Genomic DNA, 19,581 nt, shown 5'->3' on the forward strand with positions numbered 1-19,581 from the left:
GAACGGTAAATTAACCAACCAGCTCAGATAACTAAGCTCAGATAGATATCTTACTATCTGAATAGATTGCTCAAGGAGGCCTGTCCTACTCGAGCATCCGCCCTGGAATCGGATTCTAGATAATAATGCCTTGTGAAAGTGTGAACCGATCTCCAGGTTGCTGCCTTGCAAATCTCTGCCATTGGAACATCATGCAAGAAAGCTTCTGTGGCCGCCTTTCCCCTAGTGGAGTGTGCTTTAGGAGACAACAAAAGGGGTTTATTTGCCAACTGGTAGGCCAATTTTTATAAAGGACACTATCCATCTTGAAATGGATCTCTTGGAGACTGGAAAGCCTGTTCTCATGGCACCATAATTCAAAAACAATTGATACGATTTCCTTATACCCTTCGTACCCTCCAAATAGAATTTGAGCACTCTTTTAAGGTCTAAGGAGTACCTCTCCGCAGGAGTTGCAGGATTTGGAAAAAAGGACGGTAGGGAGATTGACTGATCGAGGAATATTTCAAACCCGCTTTGGCCAAATAAAGAAGAGAAGGAAGAATGACCTCCTTCTGCCCCTTTGTAGGATCAAAATGATTATGAACACACCATAGATAGAATCTCTTCCACTTAAAAGCGTACGACACTCTCGTGGAAGGTCTCTTAGCCTCTTTCAGGAAGTGCATGCAGTCCTGCGGCAGATTCAAGTGTCCATATTGTAGGACCTCAGGAGCCATGCTGCCAAGTTCAGTGAAGGAAGGCTGGGATGGAGAATCCTCCCATCCATTTTGGTCAGCAGGTCTGCTCTGTAAGGCCGTCTCCTGTGGGGGAGTACCGACAACTGCAAAAGGTCCGGGTACAACCACTGACACGGCCAGTCTGGAGCTATCAGAACCATCTTCATGTTGGATCTGATGAGCTTGGACACCACCTTCGGGATCAGAGGCAGAGGAGGAAAGTCGTATTCAAATGTCTCTGACCAATCCATCAAAAGCGCATTCCCCCTTGTCCCTGAACGGTGGAATCTGGATGCAAAGGCGTGGCATTTTTTGTTCTTGTCGTCTGCAAACAAATCTATTGATGGACGACCCCACTGTTGGAAAATATCTGCCGCCACCTTGTCATGTAGCACCCAGTCTGGATGATCTTCGAAGTGCAGACTGAGCGCGTCTGCTCGCACATTTTGCTCCCCTGGAAGGTGCACTGCCACGATGGAGAGATTCCGAGCCAGAAGCCAGTGCCAGATCGCTTGAGCCTCCAGGGATAGAGGGCGAGAGCGCGTACCACCCTGTTTGTTTAGATAATACATGGTGATCGTGTTGTCTGTTTGGATCAGGATCGAGTTGGACGTGATCGATGGCCAAAAAGCTTTCAGAGCCAGATGGACTTTTCGTAGCTTTAACATGTTTATATGCTAGGACTGCTCTTTTGTGGACCACCGGCCCTGCATCTGAAGGCACCTCATGTGTGCCCCCCATCCTTGCAGAGATGCATCCGTTATCAACGATTGCACTGGAACTGGTTGATGGAAAGGGACTCCCACCAATAGGTTCTGCGGCAGAGTCCACCACATGATGGACGACTTTGCTTCTTGAGAGAGCACAATTCGGTCCTCCCAGCGACCCGCTGCTTGGTCCCACTTGCCCTCTAGATCTTGCTGCAACGGTCTCATTCTCAGCCTGGCGTTGGGAATGAGAAAGATGCAAGAGGCCATTGATCCCAGCAGAGATGCCACTTGCCGGACTGTTGGGCGATCTGTCTGGAGCAGAGCTTTGCACTTCTCCTGCATTGAAGAAAGTCTCTCCTCCGAAGAAAACGCTCTTCCTTTGTTTGAATCCAGATTCAAGCCCAAATAATGGATTGTCTGGGTGGGCCGGTGAATGGACTTCTCCATGTTCACATGAAGCCCCAGTCTGCAGAGCAGATTTAGACCGACTTGAAAATCGCTCCTTACTTTTTGAGGAGATGGCCCTTTGAGGAGCCAATCGTATAAGTAAAGGTAGATAAACAGACCTTTTCTGTGTAGGTCCGCCGCCACCACTGCCATGGACTTGGTAAAGACTTGTGTGGCAGATTTCAGTCCGGAGGGTAAGACTTTGAACTGATAATGTTTGCTGCCAACCACGAATCGAAGGTATTTGCGATAACGTGTAATGATAGGTATATGGAAGTACGCATCTTGGAGGTCCACCGAACACATCCAATCTCCTGCTTGTAGATGTGGACATATTTGATGAAGGGCCAACATGCTAAACTTTTCTTTCACAATGACTTTGTTTAGCAAGCGAAGGTCCAGGATAGGTCTGAATTTGTGCTCCTGATCTCTTTTGGGCACAAGAAAGTACCTGGAGTAAACTCCCTTCCCTCGCTGCGCGGAAGGAACCTCTTCTATGACCTTTTTTCGCAGAAGGGTTATCACTTCCTGCCAAAGCAACTTTAACTGGTGAGGACGAGATCTTTTCGGAGGAATGTCCTTTGGAGGCACACGAAAACGTAGTGCGTGTCCATTGCACAGTATACTTAGCACCCAACGATCTTTTGTTATGCTGCACCACTCTTCCAGATGATTTGAAGCACTTCCTACCACTGGAGTGGGCAACGGCGCCAGAGGAAACTCCTGCTCATTGCTTCCCTGCCGATCTGGCCGTGTTAGAGGACTGTTGCTGATGACCTCCTCTACCTCTGTTGGACTTACGGCCTTGATACTGTGACTTGCCTTGTTTTTTGTTCTGGGACCATTGAGGGGTTTGAACCCTCTGTTGGTATCCCTTGCGTTGGTTGGGTCTGTACCGTCTCTTAAACTCTTTTTTTTCTTCTCCAATCCAACTGCTTTGAGGGTATTGAGCTCGGCTTTCATTCTACCCATTTCCTCATCTGTATGAGTGACAAACAGGGAGGAGCCGGAAAAAGGGAGATTTAAGATCTTCTGTTGAGCGTCTGGCTTGAGAGCTGTTAGCCTCAACCAGGAGGATCTTCTTGCGCAAATTCCATGCGCATATGAGTGCGCTGATAGTGTAGCACCATCAGCTGCTGTGCTAATCACTTGGTTGGCAAGCAGCGAACCTTCTTTGATGATCTCCTCAACATCGTTTTGGTCTTCCTTTGGTAATTTTTCCTTGAAGCAATCCAAGGAGTCCCATAAGGCTCTGTCATAGCGACCTAATAAGGCTGCTGCACTAGAGACTTTGAGCGATGATGCAGCAGATCCGCAAACCTTTCATCCCCAAGAGTCCTGGGACCTACTCTCTTTATCTGGTGGGACTGACGGAGATGAAGCTACTGCATGAGTTTCCCTGCTGCCGCAATTATAACAGAGTCCGCAGGCGGATCGGATTTCAAGAACACAGGGTCTGTTGCTGCTGGCTTGTATTTCTTTTAGATCCTCGCCGGTGCAGCCTTAATCATTACTGGTGTGAGGAAAATGCCCATCACCGGTTCCAGAAGACCGGGAACCAGAGGAAGCAACGGACGAGAAGCTGCTCTCTGATGTAGAGTCTCAAAAATAACTGTTGTTGCCACCTGAGGAGTAGACATTTCAATGTTCAGCTTCTGAGCCCCTCTCTGAAGCACATACTGATATGTGTTAATGTCATTTATCAGTGAAACTCTTGTCAAAGGGCTATCCGATAGAGAGGGAGAATAGTCCATCTTCGAGGATCGAGTGGAAGAGGAAGACCACGTAGGGTACCTTCTTCTTTTGCGATGCGAACTATGTCTGCGCTCCTGTGACCTGCCCGCACGTTCTCCACGTCTGGGCAAGGACGATCTGTCCACTTCCTACACCAATCTTTGCAGAGGTGATCTATGAAGAGGACTGGCGTATTCTTGCATCCGTCGGGATGCTCCTGTATCCTTACTCCAGTGATGTAGAGGACGGAGCCATCTCGGGGACAAATGAACAGCAGGGGAAGCCTCACTGTGCTGCAAAGGAGATCTATGACTTGGTCTGCCTGAATGCTTTTCTGGTGAGGCAGATGGAGAATGCCCCGCGGAAGGATGTCTTGAAGAGTGAGAAGATGAGTGTCGTGACGCTTATTCTGTCACCAGGACCATAAATCCTTCTCTGGACCTCACTGATGTGGATCTTGACGTCGGGGGTGTGACCTGCTCTGACTGAGCCCTTCTCGACGCCGACCTGGACCTCCTTCTCGACGTCTATGTCCGGCCTGGTGTTGGAACTGGTCTCTATGTTGACTCTCTGTTCCTCGACGTAGAGTGCCTTGCAGACCATGCCGGAGCATCCCTTTGCCTCGACGTCGAACGTCGATGAGCCGACGACGGAGGAGGGGTTCTGCTCCTCGACGCCGAACGTCGCCGTGCTGAAGAAGACGAAGGGCCTCTGCTCCTTGACGCCGATCGTCGCCGTGTTGACGACGGCGGAGGGCTCCTCTGCCTCGACGCCGATCGTCGCCGAGATGACGGCGGAGGGCTTCCAATCCTCAACGCCGATCGTCGTTGAGACGACGGCGAGGGCTTCCGCTTCCCGATGCCGATCGTCGCCGGGTTGACAACGGCGGAGGACTCCTGACCCTCGACGTGGATCGTCAATGGACTGACGACGGAGGGGTACCTGCCCTCGACGCCGAACGTTGAGCTGACGATGGCGGGGGACTTCTGCTCCTTGATGCCGATTGTCGCTGGGTTGACGACGGCGGAGGGCTGTTACTCCTCGACACCGCTCGTCGCCGAGTTGTTGATGAAGGAGGGCTTCTGCTCATAGATGCCGATCATCTCCTGGTTGACGACGGCGGAGGATCACGATTCTTTGACATCGACGACGTACCTGAGTGACTATGTCTTCTCGACGGCGAGCCCGCCATTGATGGCCTTTTCTTGGACAAATGACCCACCGGTGGTAGATTTTTCAACGCCGAGCCCGACGCTGAAGTAGAAGAGGGTGGGACCTTGCTTCTGGATGGAAATCTCACCCTCTTGGAGCCCTTCCTCACCAGTGACCTGCCTCTGGAAGATGCCTTTTCTGCCAGCCCATAAAGACGGATCCTTTCTCTGTCTTTTAGAGTCCTTTTGGATAGGGACTGGCAATGAGGACAAGTCTTGGGGACATGGTCCTTAGGTAAACAAAGAATACAGACCTCCTGAGAGTCTGACCTTGCCTTCTTTTTTCCACATGAAGGGCAGGGATCAAAAAGAGATGGCATTTTGAGAGGAAAAAATGCCCAAAACTGTAAAAAAAAAAAGACAGAACCTTACTTCAAAAGATGAAAGACGTCGAAGCAAGTCAAAAATTTCCCAAAAAGTGAAGATTATTTCTGACTAAAATCAGAAAGAAGTGGAGCTGTGTAACCAGGACCCTTCCTGAAGGAGCCGGAAAGAACAACTGACCTAACGGTCACCCCTGAGGCATGATGGGAAGCTAGGGGTCATGACTGCCTTAAAGGCACGTGCCAGTTTATTGCTATGTTGCTATGAGTTCGCGTTTCAGCCTTTTTAGGCTATGTTTCAGCAATGCAGCCTCGGAGCTGTCAATGCTTTTAGCCTGTCTGAGAGCTTGTGCTAAGTGCTAAGCATTAAAACAGTTTTTAAACATGTTCTGCTGTTGTTTTTCCCTGTTTCTAATGTATTCCTTATGATATAATGGGAAGTCCTTACAGCATCATTCAGCTCTAGTGTGTATAAGGCTGCATTTGCTTTTTTATTTTATATATATATATATATATATATATATATATATATAGATAGATAGATAGATAGATAGATAGATAGATAGATAGATAGATACATATATGTGGGGCACATATATTTGTGTTTCCGGGGTCCCACGCATGGGCGGGAATATTCTAGTGCTTATGACTATTGATGAGGATCCCCTAGAAGAGAATGGTCGTTTGCACACATTCACTTTCAAGCCCTTTCAAATTAATCACAGGTTTTCCATGCACAAAGCATTTCTACTAATAGATGGTAAACCAAAAATCAACGATAAGCACTCACAGGGACGCCATAGAAGAGCATCCGTTCTTGCCAGGGTGTACAAGCAAGCATCCTAGAGAGTGTTGACAGCACCCGGAGAAGCTATTTACTTTACAGATTCATTATGTAATCCATTATTCCATGCGTTCATGATGATTATGCTCACCTCATGGAGTAATACATTAGTTACAACAAATGACAGAATCATTCACTGAGTCAGCATTTCCTAATGCAGTGTTCACAACCCGTTTGAAAACACTTCCTGAACTCTGGAAACCATCTTAGTTTAACACAGGTGGACCTCACGCCCGAATGTTATCCCATCAACTCTGAGTGAAGGGATTGTTTTCAGAGCAGCTCATGAGATCGTAGCTTCGTAGTTTGACAATTTCTTCAAAAATAAGGTTTGTTAGGTCAGGTGTTGCAGGTGCAGCAGGGCACAAGTCCTAAAAAAAGAAGTGGGGGGACGCTGCCGTCACAACAGGAATTGACGTCACGAAAGGTGGCTTGCACCATCAGACTCATTGCCTCCTTCGCTCACCCCGTGGATGCGATTGCATCAGAGAAGCCAGTACGTGAGCAGCGTTCTGAATGGGCTCCGATCTTGCCCCAGAGACGCCAAAGAGTGAATGTGTTTCTCCATTTGCTCCAGTTATCGAGCTCCCGGAAAAATAAGTGGGGGGACGCCGTCCACCCGCGTGGTACCCCGACTCGAGCCCTGATGTGCAGTAATGTCAGGGTGATATTGGTCCATTCAGCAGTCTCATGTACTATAAATGCATTCTGAAAAATGTGTTGCAATCCGCGCACCATCTCTTAGCATTGTATTTTCGTCGGTTCGACCTTTGTAATGGACTAATAAATCAGTTCACAAAATCCAGAATTGTAGTCGGTCGCAAATCAACTTTTTTTGTTATTTTCAGTTAGCTTGCAAATTGTGACCCATTACGGTTGGCTACAATCACAGGGATGGTGGCCTGCTGAAGCCAGCGGACCAACAAGTCTGTGATCACTTTTAAATAAAGCATTTTTTCTAATGCACCTAATTTTCTTAAAAGAAAACAAGATGAGCTGAAAACCCCCCAAAAATGTTAAATGTTTAACAAACATTTTTTGGGAGTAGTCCGTGGTCTCAAGGACCATTGTCCGCTCTTAAAAAACGTTTGAAAGGGAAAAAGGTCCCTTGGGAACCTCTTCTTGTTTGCGAATGGGGTACTACCTCTTTGAGGTGGTGGTAAAATAATGTTTTGCAACCAGATTTCGGTGCATTCATGCATATTCTAAGGAATCTGTATTTGGAAGGGATGCCTTTAACACGCTCCTTCAGATACCTATTTGTAATGGTTTACTAAACCCGTTTAATGATTTGAAACACCTTTTCCAAATCATTTAATGATCCTAGTACGTTTTATAAAGGGTGTTAGCGTTCACAAACCCTCAGATTTGACCAAATCAGAGGGTTTGCCAATGCTAGAACCTTATGACATGATGCCCTAAATTCCACTGTCTAGAGTATCGCTTCCAAAACTGTTCTCTAATAATTAATAGATTTAGCTGTTGGCAAAACCCCTGCTTTAACCATTTAATGCTCTGACCAATGTAAAAAAATTATATGGACATTTGAAATCACATGTGATGATTTGCATTCTGAGCAGAAATTTGGTGTATCTTTGACTCCCAGACTAAAATATTTTGGTGTCCAAGGCGGAATTCAATTTGTTGGCATAGCTAAAGCCATTTTTGTTCATTCTGTGTTTTCAGACCTACTCTTTGGTGTACCAGGGAAGCAGAGTGGTGTGAGTCTGTACAACCGCAAACGGATTGTGTCCTACACCGTCACCATAGGTCTACGGCACTATGACTCCAAGTAAGTTGTCTGCTGGATGGCGTAAGGTGTCATTCAGTATTATGTCGTTTTCAAGGCTGAGATTTCTCAATGACTCGAGGATCTCCTAGCTGGTTGCTCATGCAGTTTCCTAGCATGTTTAAATGTCTGTTTTCCAATAAGTACTGCAGGTTGAAATCCCAGATGTTATGCTGCACAAATTTGTCATTGATTTGTGTGTCTAGCCCCAAAGGATGTCCTACTATATTTCTAAAGGCACTATACATAAAGACTAAGAGATACTTGACTTTTGACACTCGCATACTACCAACAAGGGGCAAGAATATTATGCAAGCTAAAGTTTTAGCGTAATATTTTGGTAAAAAGTCCTTTTTTCTTTTTTCAACATTTTTATTGGCATTTTTCCTTTATAACATACAGCATATCTTTCATGGTTGATGATGTTGACAAACAAATTAATCCCGCATGGGGACTTTTTACCACAACACCCCAGCACAGGGGTTGAAGACGATTATGCCATTATCGTTGAGTTCAGTAATTGACAATGTCCCTCACGAGTCTATGTCCGTATGCAGGTTACCCACACAGATGTTGCTTTCCAGGCCACGCTAGAGGCGTGTGATGTAGTGTCTCCCCATACACAAGCTCGTGGGGGATTCGTAACTTCTGCCTTATGTAAACCGTAAATAAACTTGGGGTAATAAAAAACAAAAACTGGGATTCACTTTGTCATATGCTGGATTTACACACGTGGGAACGCCTGAGAGCTGCACTATTGCAGGATATCTTGATGGACTTCCGCCGAGTCTGACTGGGAGAGGGGGAGGGGGAGGGGCAGCACTAGGAGCTATCTGCATGGGAATGTGGCAGTGAGTCGATGACTTCCATTTGCACAGACCCATCAGGTGTTTGGGCCTGTTGCATTCCCCCTGGGGCTGTAGAGGACCTGGGGGAACCACCTCCCACCTTGTCCGCTGCTGCCTCCGTTTCATGCGTGAAGGAGTGAAGTAGCATGGCCCATGGCATGGAAATTGGATGTTTGCAAATTCCTCAGGCTTCCTCCTCGCGCAGTATGCCTACTTCTGCTGCACCCCATTTCTTGACTGCACCCACCCATTTGGTAAAAAGTCCTTGACATTAAAACATATACCGTGGCCACAAATTCTTTCTTCAGGCATAGGATTTAAGCTTCACAGTTTGGCCAGGCTTGGTGTCTTCTAAGTGAGTAACCTGTTTGCATACCTATGCAGATTAAGTTAACATTTGTTCTTGAATAGCTGTGCACTACAACATTCTACAAAACAGTGAGGTACAGAAGGAACAATCATTTAAATATAACAATAGTACTAAAAAGAAAAGTTATTTGGATCCTTGCTTGTGTATACTTTCTAGTCTAGTACTTCCTTCCCACTATAGGGAAGAAAACTAACATGTTCAATGTTACGCATTCACTTATCATCAAGAACATCACCCCGAACCACCAATCAACACTGTGGAAAAATTGTCAGAGGTTGCAGTTGTCTCAGAGTATCCTCAGATGATCAATGGCTTTTTCCAGCACATACTGAGCCTCGGTCTAAGGAATCCCCTGCTGAGCCCAGACCATGTTTTAGGCTTGAAACGCTGATGCCTGTTGTTACCCAGATCCAAGCAGTGAGGTCACATTTCAGGACAAGAAGAATTTCACCAAATGGCCTTGAGACCACATGCATGCAGGCTTCATAACTATTCATCTTCATGGTTTCATTAGAAGTTTTCTAAATGTTTCACCGGAGTGCTTTGTCAGCAACATTGCCTGGTTCAAACCTTTAGAGAACCTTTACAATGGACAGCTTCCCTGCTTTTACTGTAACGGCAGAGCTGCTGCCATGCTCAGCGACCCTATGTCTACTAATCAGCCTAGAACAATATCATATCCGAATCCCTGGAGTCCCTACTGCTGGTGATTGGTTACTGGACCATTGGCACCCCAAATGGCATTTTTATTGATTCCTACAAAACCTCAAAAGCTTACACAGACTTCATATGTGGATTTTTCTTAGGAACACCCCTCCACCTCATTGCCAATTGTGTTGGGTGGATAAGAATAAGCCATTCTTCATATTGTTCATACTTCACAAAAGAAAGAGAGCTGGAAGAGTGGATGTTTTGCGAAAGAAAGTTTGCAACACCTTGGCTGTTTCCTTGCAAGCTGCAAATTCCACCATAGTGGTGGGTATTGGGATAGGTCCACATAACACTTCCTGACCATCTGGCAGAAGTCTTGCTCAAGAACGTGTAGTGACTAACCAGATAATCTGCATGTTAAAGGATATTGCAAACTCATTTACCAGTTGATGTTGTCATGAAATGTTTACCATCTTACAGTGTAAAGACTTGAAAACCAGTGGCTCACACATAGTACCATTCTTGAGCACTACATTTTATAGGCTTCGAAATCGGATAGTGAGGTCATGCAAATAAATACAGAGAGGCTTAAGTCAGTGGGCTGAAGAAGATAAAAAAGGAATTTATGCAGACTTAGTGCAGAGTAAACTACTTCATAGGGGAAACTATTGTGTATCTTTCATACATGCCTGCTTATTGCATCTATATTGCAACTTTTAGCATTCTCCAGTCTTTCCATTGGTGGCTTCAGAAAAAGAATGGTTCATTGGGTTTCTTTTCCGAAGGAGTTCTTTTAAATCAGTCATAACAGACTGACTGGATGAGGAGCACAAATAAGTCACTCGACCATCCAAGGAGTCTGTTTGAAAATGAAGAAGAAATATCGACATGCTAGGACCGAGGTGGTAATCATAAACTTCATGTGTTTCGTTACTTACTAACCTCAAAAACCATGCTGGTGGAGACAGCCAATCCGGTCCAGGGAAGACATGGATTGGCAGTTCGGGCTGGACTGTTTCCATGAGGCACAGGGTCAGACTGATTTGCATATGGCCATGTCTGAACTGGGGAGAGAGCTAAAGACTGATGATGGATTAAACCCAGATCAGTTGATTGGGGGTGAGTGCATGCGTTGTTCAACACTCCGTCCATCATGCCCTTTGGTTTTGCTTTTTTTGCCCTAAGTTGGCAGTGTATGCCCAGACATGGGTCCCTTTCTCACTTTGCCACTGGATTCAAGCTAGCCTGGCCTATGACGGCTGATTAGCCAGAAACCAGTCTCAGGATGCTTGTCTCCGGTCCAGGGAAGACATGGCTTGGCAGTTCGGGCTAAACTGTTCCCATGAGGCACAGGGTCAGACTGATTTGCATATGGCCATGTCTGAACTGGGGTGGTGGAGTGAGCTAAAGAATGATGATGGATTAAACCCAGATCAGTTGACTGGGGGTGAGTGCTTGCATTGTTCAACACTCCGTCCATCATCCCCTTTGGAGACATTCAACCTGACCATCATGTACTATCCCAACATACAAGGAGGTACAAGATCCAGGGCCTTCTCAGAAGAGGTTCCTTGACGTTGCATTGGCTGCTAGCTTAAAGTCAGTTTATAATGTAGATCTGTGTCTCGGGATTGGAAAATATAAAAGACACCTAAAAGATATTTCAGAAGATCACAAATGGTTTGTCAATACTTAGTTTTGGGTGAAACTTATCGCTTTGAATACATGTCTAGAGTGGAACTCCATGGGGAATACCTTTCAGTTAAGTGAGTGAAGCATTTTTGTCTTTGTCTTTCAAATGTATTCCTGCTGTGCTTAAAATAGGAGCCACACATGAACTTGTCATGCAGATTGGCTCTAAAATGCGTCATGAACAGTAGTGTTCACCATCAAGACCTTCAATCTCTGATCTGTGCTGTCTGGAGTACCTCCACTGCGGACATTTAACTCTTAGTTCAAATAACATGAGCATTTATATGGAGACTAAAACTCAGCTGACAAGATAGTCAAAGGCATTTAAGAAAAAGAGTGTTTGCATACGGTGATTGAGATAGAGGAGTGAAGCAAGAGCATGCCAGCTGAAATCAAGCTGCCTTTCCTAAATTCGAGATTTGGATTTCATGCCAGATGTCGGCAACAAAAACTTTAACGCACATAGCCAACTTTAATGGACTTCGTATGTAGACCTGGAATTTAGAATTTTTTTCAGCAGGTGAACATTCGAGCCATTTACTATTTCTGGCAAAATAATCTGTAAGTGCAGTCCAATGGAAAGATGTAGACAGTCTTTGCCGTAGCTTTGCCGTAGGTAAACTTGAAGTAGAAGAGACACAAGAATAGAGTATTTGCACACATACTCAGGAACTTTAAGCACTTAAATGTTCTAAGTCAACCTAATTTGGCTATATTAAAAAAAGCCTTTTTGAAAGAGGCCTTCTCATCCTTATAGTAGTACATTGGAATTATCTCTGCCTCTGCGTCCTTGGGAAAGGGCCCAGCTTTGCTTTGTCCCCCCAGCCCACATGCCCCCCTCCCCCCCCACTGATGGAATCTGGAAGGTTTGCTTGCTTAAACCCCCATCCTGATAAACTTCAATCAATGTCTCAGCATAGGGGCAGAGTCTCCAAGAACTGCAGTTTAAACTGAATATTAGCGCTTCTAAGTGTAATAAATCTCAAAGTATTTTGCAAAATAAAAATGTGAATTAATACATTCTGAGTTCTAAGTATATTTATCTGGACTTCCATTGTGCCTTTCAGTTAGGCAAACATCACAGTTATCTTTGAGCGTTCTAAAGACACTTGGGGATGGGGATGCTGTGCTATTTTCTAACAGCCCGAGAGATGTTGGAATCTGGTTATGTACTCTTTATTTGCACTGGGTCCAAATGTCTAAGGTTGTGCTTTGTCTTGTGTGTTTGCAACTAGGTTCCTCAGTAGCCTCCGGTCTCGTTTGAAGCACCTTTACCCTGGAACCAACTGTACCCTGAAGGCTCAGCACATCACGCATGTGCACTTCAAAGAGGAAATTGGCATTGCTGAATTGATCCCTCTGGTCACTACTTACATCATCCTCTTCGCCTATATTTACTTCTCCACACGTACGTTTTACTTTTTGGGAATGGATCTGTAATGTTGTGCCCCCTTGCATCAAGAATTGGAAAACTCTGTGTTCCAGAGTGATAAATGTCCTCCGTGAACCAGAGCTTCCATCTTGCTGAAGCAGGTACTAAGATTTGTCACATGAGGTGCTCCATCACTAGGTTCTAATGTCAATTTTTTATTTTTAGGTCGAGCTGGCGTTGGAGCGCGAAGCGCTCCCGCCAGCGAGACTATAGTCACCTTCCTCCCTGTCAAGGGAGTAACAGCTGTGAACGAGCCCGATACAGACCTGGGCACGAGCCGACCCAGGTCTGTGAACGTGCTTCAAGGTTGAGCAGCTTGTGCACGTTTGTTGGACGTCAGGCGCTGCAAGCCCGCCAGACCAATTATCCCAGCATGAAACTCTACTTCCTGAGGCCCACAAGACCAATTATCCCAGCAGGAGTCTCCACTTCCTCAACAATTATCACAGCATGAGACCCACTTATCACAGCATGTCAACTGGCGCCCCAGGCTGCTGGAGCACTCAACTATAATTAATGTGCAGTTGAGTGCTCCAGCAGCGTGGGGCGGCTCTCTGCATGCTGTGATAATTATCACTTTGGGGCCTCATGCTGTGATAATTAGGGCGGCATGCTCTATTTGCAGCACTGAACATTTTCAAAGAAGGCCAAGCAGTGACATTCATTGGAGACACTCACCCTCACGCCCTCACCCCCTCAACCCTCACACACCTCCTCACCCTCACACACCTCCTCACCCTCACCTTCACACCCCCTCACACACACCCTCACATACCCTTACCAGCACAGCAAAACACAACACAGCACAGCAAAACACAGCACAGCACAGCAAAACACAACACAGCACAGCACAGCACAGCAAAACACAACACGGCACAGCAAAACACAGCACAGCACAGCAAAACACAGCACAGCACAGCAAAACACAGCACAGCACAGCAAAACACAGCACAGCAAAACACAGCAAAACACAGCACAGCAAAGCACAGCACAGCAAAACACAGCACAGCACAGCAAAACACAGCACAGCAAAACACAGCACAGCAAAGCACAGCACATCAAAACACAGCACAGCAAAACACAGCACAGCAAAGCACAGCACAGCAAAGCACAGCACAGCAAAGCACAGCACAGCAAAACACAGCACAGCAAAACATAGCACAGCAAAACACAGCACAGCAAAACCCAGCACAGCACAGCAAAACACAGCACAGCAAAACACAGCAAAGTACAGCAAAACACAGCACAGCAAAACACAGCACAGCGAAACACAGCACAGCAAAACACAGCACAGCAAAGCACAGCACAGCAAAACACAGCACAGCACAGCAAAACACAACCAAGCACAGCACAACCAAGCACAGCACAACCAAGCACAGCACAACCAAGCACAGCACAACCAAGCACAGCACAACCAAGCACAGCATAACCAAGCACAGCATAACCAAGCATAGCGTAATAAAGCACAACAAAACATAGCATAACAACATATAGCATAACAAAAAATAGCATAACAAAACACAACAAAACATAGCATAGCATAACAAAACATAGCATAGCATAACAAAACACAGCATAGCATAACAAAACACAACATAGCATAGCATAACAAAACACAGCATAGCATAACAAAACACAACATAGCATAGCATAACAAAACACAACATAGCATAGCATAACAAAACACAACATAGCATAGGATAGCAAAACTAAACAGAGCATAGCATAACAAAACAAAGCATAGGATAGCAAAACAAAACATAGCCTAACAAAACATGGCATAACAAAACATGGCATAACAAAACATAGCATAGCAAAACATAGCATATCAAACACAACAAAACATAGCATAGCAAAACAAAGCATAGCATAGCAAAACATAGCATAGCATAACAAAGCATAGCATAACAAAACATAGCATAACAAAACATAGCATAGCATAACAAAACATAGCATAACAAAACATAGCATAGCAAAACAAAGCATAGCATAGCAAAACATAGCATAGCATAACAAAACATAGCATAGCATAACAAAACACAGCATAGCATAACAAAACACAACATAGCATAGCATAACAAAACACAACATAGCATAGCATAACAAAACACAACATAGCATAGGATAGCAAAACTAAACAGAGCATAGTATAACAAAACAAAGCATAGGATAGTAAAACAAAACATAGCCTAACAAAACATGGCATAACAAAACATGGCATAACAAAACATAGCATAGCAAAACATATAATAGCATAGCAAAACATAGCATATCAAACACAACAAAACATAGCATAGCAAAACAAAGCATAGCATAGCAAAACATAGCATAGCATAACAAAGCATAACAAAGCATAGCATAGCATAACAAAACATAGCATAGCATAACAAAACATAGCATAACAAAACATAGCATAACAAAACCTAGCATAGCATAACAAAACACAACATAGCATAGCATAACAAAACACAACATAGCATAGGATAGCAAAACTAAACAGAGCATAGCATAACAAAACAAAGCATAGGATAGCAAAACAAAACATAGCCTAACAAAACATAGCCTAACAAAACATGGCATAACAAAACATGGCATAACAAAACATGGCATAACAAAACATGGCATAGCAAAACATATAATAGCATAGCAAAACATAGCATAGCATAACAAAGCATAACAAAGCATAGCATAACAAAACATAGCATAGCATAACAAAACATAGCAAAACAAAACATTGCATAACAAAACATAGCATAACAAAACATAGCATAGCAAAACAAAGCATAGCATAGCAAAACACAACACAACACAACATAGCATAGCATAACAAAGCATAGCATAACAAACACAACAAAGCATTGCATAGCATAACAAAACAAAGCATAGGATAGCAAAAAAAATAGCATAACAAAACAAAGCATAGCAAAACAAAACATTGCATAGCATAACAAAACATAGCATAACATAACAAAACATAGCAGAGCATAACAAAACAAAACATATCATAGCCTAGCAAAACATAGCATACCAAACACAACAAAACATAGCATAACAAAACATAGAAAAACAAAGCATAACACACAACCACACACACACAACCACGCACACATAACCACAACCACACACACCACCACACACAACCACACACAACCACACACACAACTATCTATCTATCTATCTATCGCCCTCACTCTATCTGTCTATCGATCTATCGCCCTCACTCTATCTGTCTATCGATCTATCGCCCTCACTCTGTCTATCTATCGCCCTCACTCTATCTATCGGCCTCAGTCTATCTATCTAATCGCCCTTACTCTATCTGTCTATCTATCGCCCTCACTCTATCTATCGGCCTCACTCTATCTATCTATCGCCTTCACTCTATCTATCGCCCTCACTCTATCTATCGCCCTCACTCTATCTATCGCCCTCACTCTATCTATCGCCCTCACTCTATCTATCGCCCTCACTCGCCCTCACTCTATCTATCGCCCTCACTCTATCTATCGCCCTCACTCTATCTATCGCCCTCACTCTATCTATCGCCCTCACTCTATCTATCTAATCACCCTCACTCTATCTATCTATCTATCTATCTATCGCCCTCACGCTATCTATCTATCGCCCTCACTCTATCTATCTATCGCCCTCACTCTATCTATCTTTCTATCGATCTATCGCCCTAATTCTATCTATTTATTTAGATACTGATCGCCATCACTCTATCTGTCTAGCTATCTATCGCCCTCACTCCTATCTATCTATCTATCTCGCTCACTCAATCTCTCTATCGCCCTCTATCTATCGCCCTCCCTCTATCTATCTATCGCCCTCACTCTATCTATCTATCCCACTCACTCTATCTATCGCATCACCACAGCATCACTCAGCACCACCACAGCATCACTCAGCACCACCACAGCATCACTAAGGGGCACAACAACATCACTATGCGCTACCACAGGATCATTGAATGCCACAGCATCACTAGTCGCCACCACAACATCTCTCAGCCCCACCACAGCATCAATCTGTGCAACCATTTACCAACAACTGGGTCAAATATGATCTCTCAATGTTTCAAGCTTTATTACAAATGTCACAAAAAGAGGTTAGTATTTCACTTCTGTTCTTGGATTTTCGTCACAATAAAATACACTGAACATATTCTTCACAAAAGTTATTTACAAAAGTTTAAGCTATTGCCATTATAAATTACAATAACTTTTATTTAAGTATTAATTATTAAAAAAATTCAAAGCCATTGTTATTTGTAATATCAATACATCTAAGTCACGTGAATACAACACATATTGCATTACAAATGCTATAGGTGTCACAAGTTATAACTATTGGCATTGTAAATGACAAAGCTATTATTTTTGCTATTTTCAAAACTAACACATAAATAAAAAATGTGTCATTTACAATACCAATAGCCCAAACTTTCCTAATGCGAGACCTTATGCATTGCAAATGCTTGTTTTTAACTCAGTTGTTTGACTCCTTGAAAGTGGTATATAGATGCCATATTTACTACATTGCCTGTAGACAGTCTTCGATTGCCACAATAGTTCAGTAAAAATGTCCAATAATAGTCCTGCATAATGTCTGTTTTTGTGTAAAACCTCCTGCCTAGTAATGTTGGCAATTCTCAGTCACAACTGAGCTGCAATACTTTATCCATGCTATTCAGCTGTGAGGTCAGCCTGCCCCTACTGTTGTATAGGAACTGAATGTGTAGTTCCCTGAGATGTGCCCCAGCACCATGGCTCAAGCTTCGTTTATAAATAAATATATCTACATATTTTTGCAGTCCGTAATAATTCCATTTTGTCGGTTTCGCTGAGCTAACAATTTTGGGATAGAGGATAGAACTGATAGATCATGAGATTTGTAAAGGGTCAGACAGTGTGTTCATCAGTGATTCCCAGGTTAGATGTCTGTTCTTCTGATGCAGCAGCATGCAACTTTACTCCAATATCAAATAAGGCAGCCTGCACATCGACAAAACATGCCCAATTCGGATTCAGTCCCTGTTCTTTTACCATTATTGTCTGCGAACAGAGAGAAGTAGTGAAATAGAGACGGTTCACTTCATTAGAGAATGCTTCTGTTTTTTTTGTTCTAGGTAAAATTGACTTGGTTAAGTCCAAATGGGGCCTGGCGCTGGCTGCGGTAGTGACAGTGCTGAGTTCCTTGCTAATGTCGGTGGGCCTGTGCACACTCTTCGGACTAACACCTACTCTCAATGGGGGGTAAGTAGCAGAGAAATGGTTGGATTATCGTTGCAGTAATAAGGGGATTTTATTGTAACTGAGTCAAACAGTCTAGTAATGTGGGTGTATAAAAGCAATGTGTCATTGTCATTCAAGAAATGAGGGTGTCGATGAGAAGTGGTGTTCAGTCTATATATAAATGTGTGTGTTTGTAGGAAGTCGGCCCTGATTTGTCCAGAAATTAGTGGGCTTACCAGAATGGGGTGGAACCATAGTAGGGTGCATTCATTTAAGGAATCTAAGTAAGAAAGGCAGGAAGTTATTGCATCACTGGAGAGTAATCGTTTGCCAGTAATTAAACACAACACATACCTGGTGGGTTCTGGCTCTTCAATTTCAGGCAATCGGTGCATGCAATATAGCTTGGTATTTGATATCCTGTTCTTTGCCCAAAACCACTAAGCTGTATGCTCTCACATTTCTATTTTGATCCACTCCCACAAATAAGTCGATCATACAGGCAATTTGTGATAGACTAATGCATAGGCCTTCTATTATCTCATGTGGTTCCTCAGTGATGTAGGGCCTCTTTTTTTTTCATTTTTTGTGTTTGTTCTGAACGAAACATAGTCCTGAAGCACCAAGTTTTCTCATTTCTTTCCCCAGTGAGATTTTTCCATATCTGGTGGTGGTAATTGGGCTGGAGAATGTCTTGGTTCTCACAAAGTCTGTTGTGTCAACCCCAGTTGACCTGGAAGTGAAGCTCCGAATCGCACAAGGTACATTTTCTTTCTGTCGAGATGCTGTTTTGTTCAAAACAGGTAGTAATCAACAAAGATTGAATAGTGGGTTGTTAATATGTTTTTATGTTTGGTGTTTGCAAAGACCTTTTTATTTTACTAATATTATATATACTTATAAAGCATACTTCATTACAGGACTTTCAAGCAGCCTTCTTCATTCATTGGTTTGTTGTCGCGTTATTCACATTTCTATTCTGCCCACTATAGCATGGGCTTTCGGGTAGCCCACGTCAGCGAACCATAGTGTAAGTGATGGTATTCTCCTCTTACTCCAGGAGCAACTCCCCACACAAAGTAGTTCCCAACAGTGCCAGGGACTATTATAGCAATATGCCCTTTTTGAGAGAAAAACATGTTTGAGGCCTGTGTGCTGTAGATACACATGCTTTGCATACGTCTGCCATCTATTGATGGGCTTGGATGATTACTACAAGTTGTTTTTGTTCGAAGAAGTTTCTTCGAGTCACAAGGTTGTGTGGCCCCACCTGTTGGTGATACTGCGCATGGGCATAGACTCCATTCTTGGATATTTTGTTCCACCAACAGGTTCGCATGCAATCTCTTGACGCTCCGGTTCGAGACTCTTTCGGGCTCCCTTCCATTTGCCACTAGTTCCCTCAGGTCTACGGTATTGTCTTGATTGCGTAGTTACTCTTGCGTTTCAACCTCAACATATCAAAGTATGAGCTGCTGATGAAACGTACTCTGTTCTTGTCTGTTTCGAAGTGTCGTTCCAAATACCCTCACACAGATCAACATTCCGTGTGCAACCTATGCCTCTCACTAGAT

The 19,581-nt window shown here is 43.9% G+C and overlaps 1 protein-coding gene across 6 annotated transcripts in view; it reads left to right on the plus strand.

Annotated features, from left to right (window-relative positions):
• Nucleotides 1–19,581, plus strand: part of SCAP (SREBF chaperone) — a 678,128-nt gene that overhangs the window by 388,264 nt on the left and 270,283 nt on the right. For all 6 annotated transcript variants that reach the window (XM_078662547.1, XM_078662552.1, XM_078662549.1 and 3 more), the window contains 4 exons: nt 7,675–7,780; nt 12,574–12,746; nt 17,902–18,028; nt 18,656–18,768. In XM_078662547.1, the coding sequence (XP_078518673.1) occupies nt 7,675–7,780; nt 12,574–12,746; nt 17,902–18,028; nt 18,656–18,768 (519 nt within the window). The remainder of the gene's footprint in view (nt 1–7,674; nt 7,781–12,573; nt 12,747–17,901; nt 18,029–18,655; nt 18,769–19,581) is intronic.

This window comes from Lissotriton helveticus, chromosome 10, assembly GCF_964261635.1.
Source record: "Lissotriton helveticus chromosome 10, aLisHel1.1, whole genome shotgun sequence".
Taxonomy (NCBI): Eukaryota; Metazoa; Chordata; class Amphibia; order Caudata; family Salamandridae; genus Lissotriton; species Lissotriton helveticus.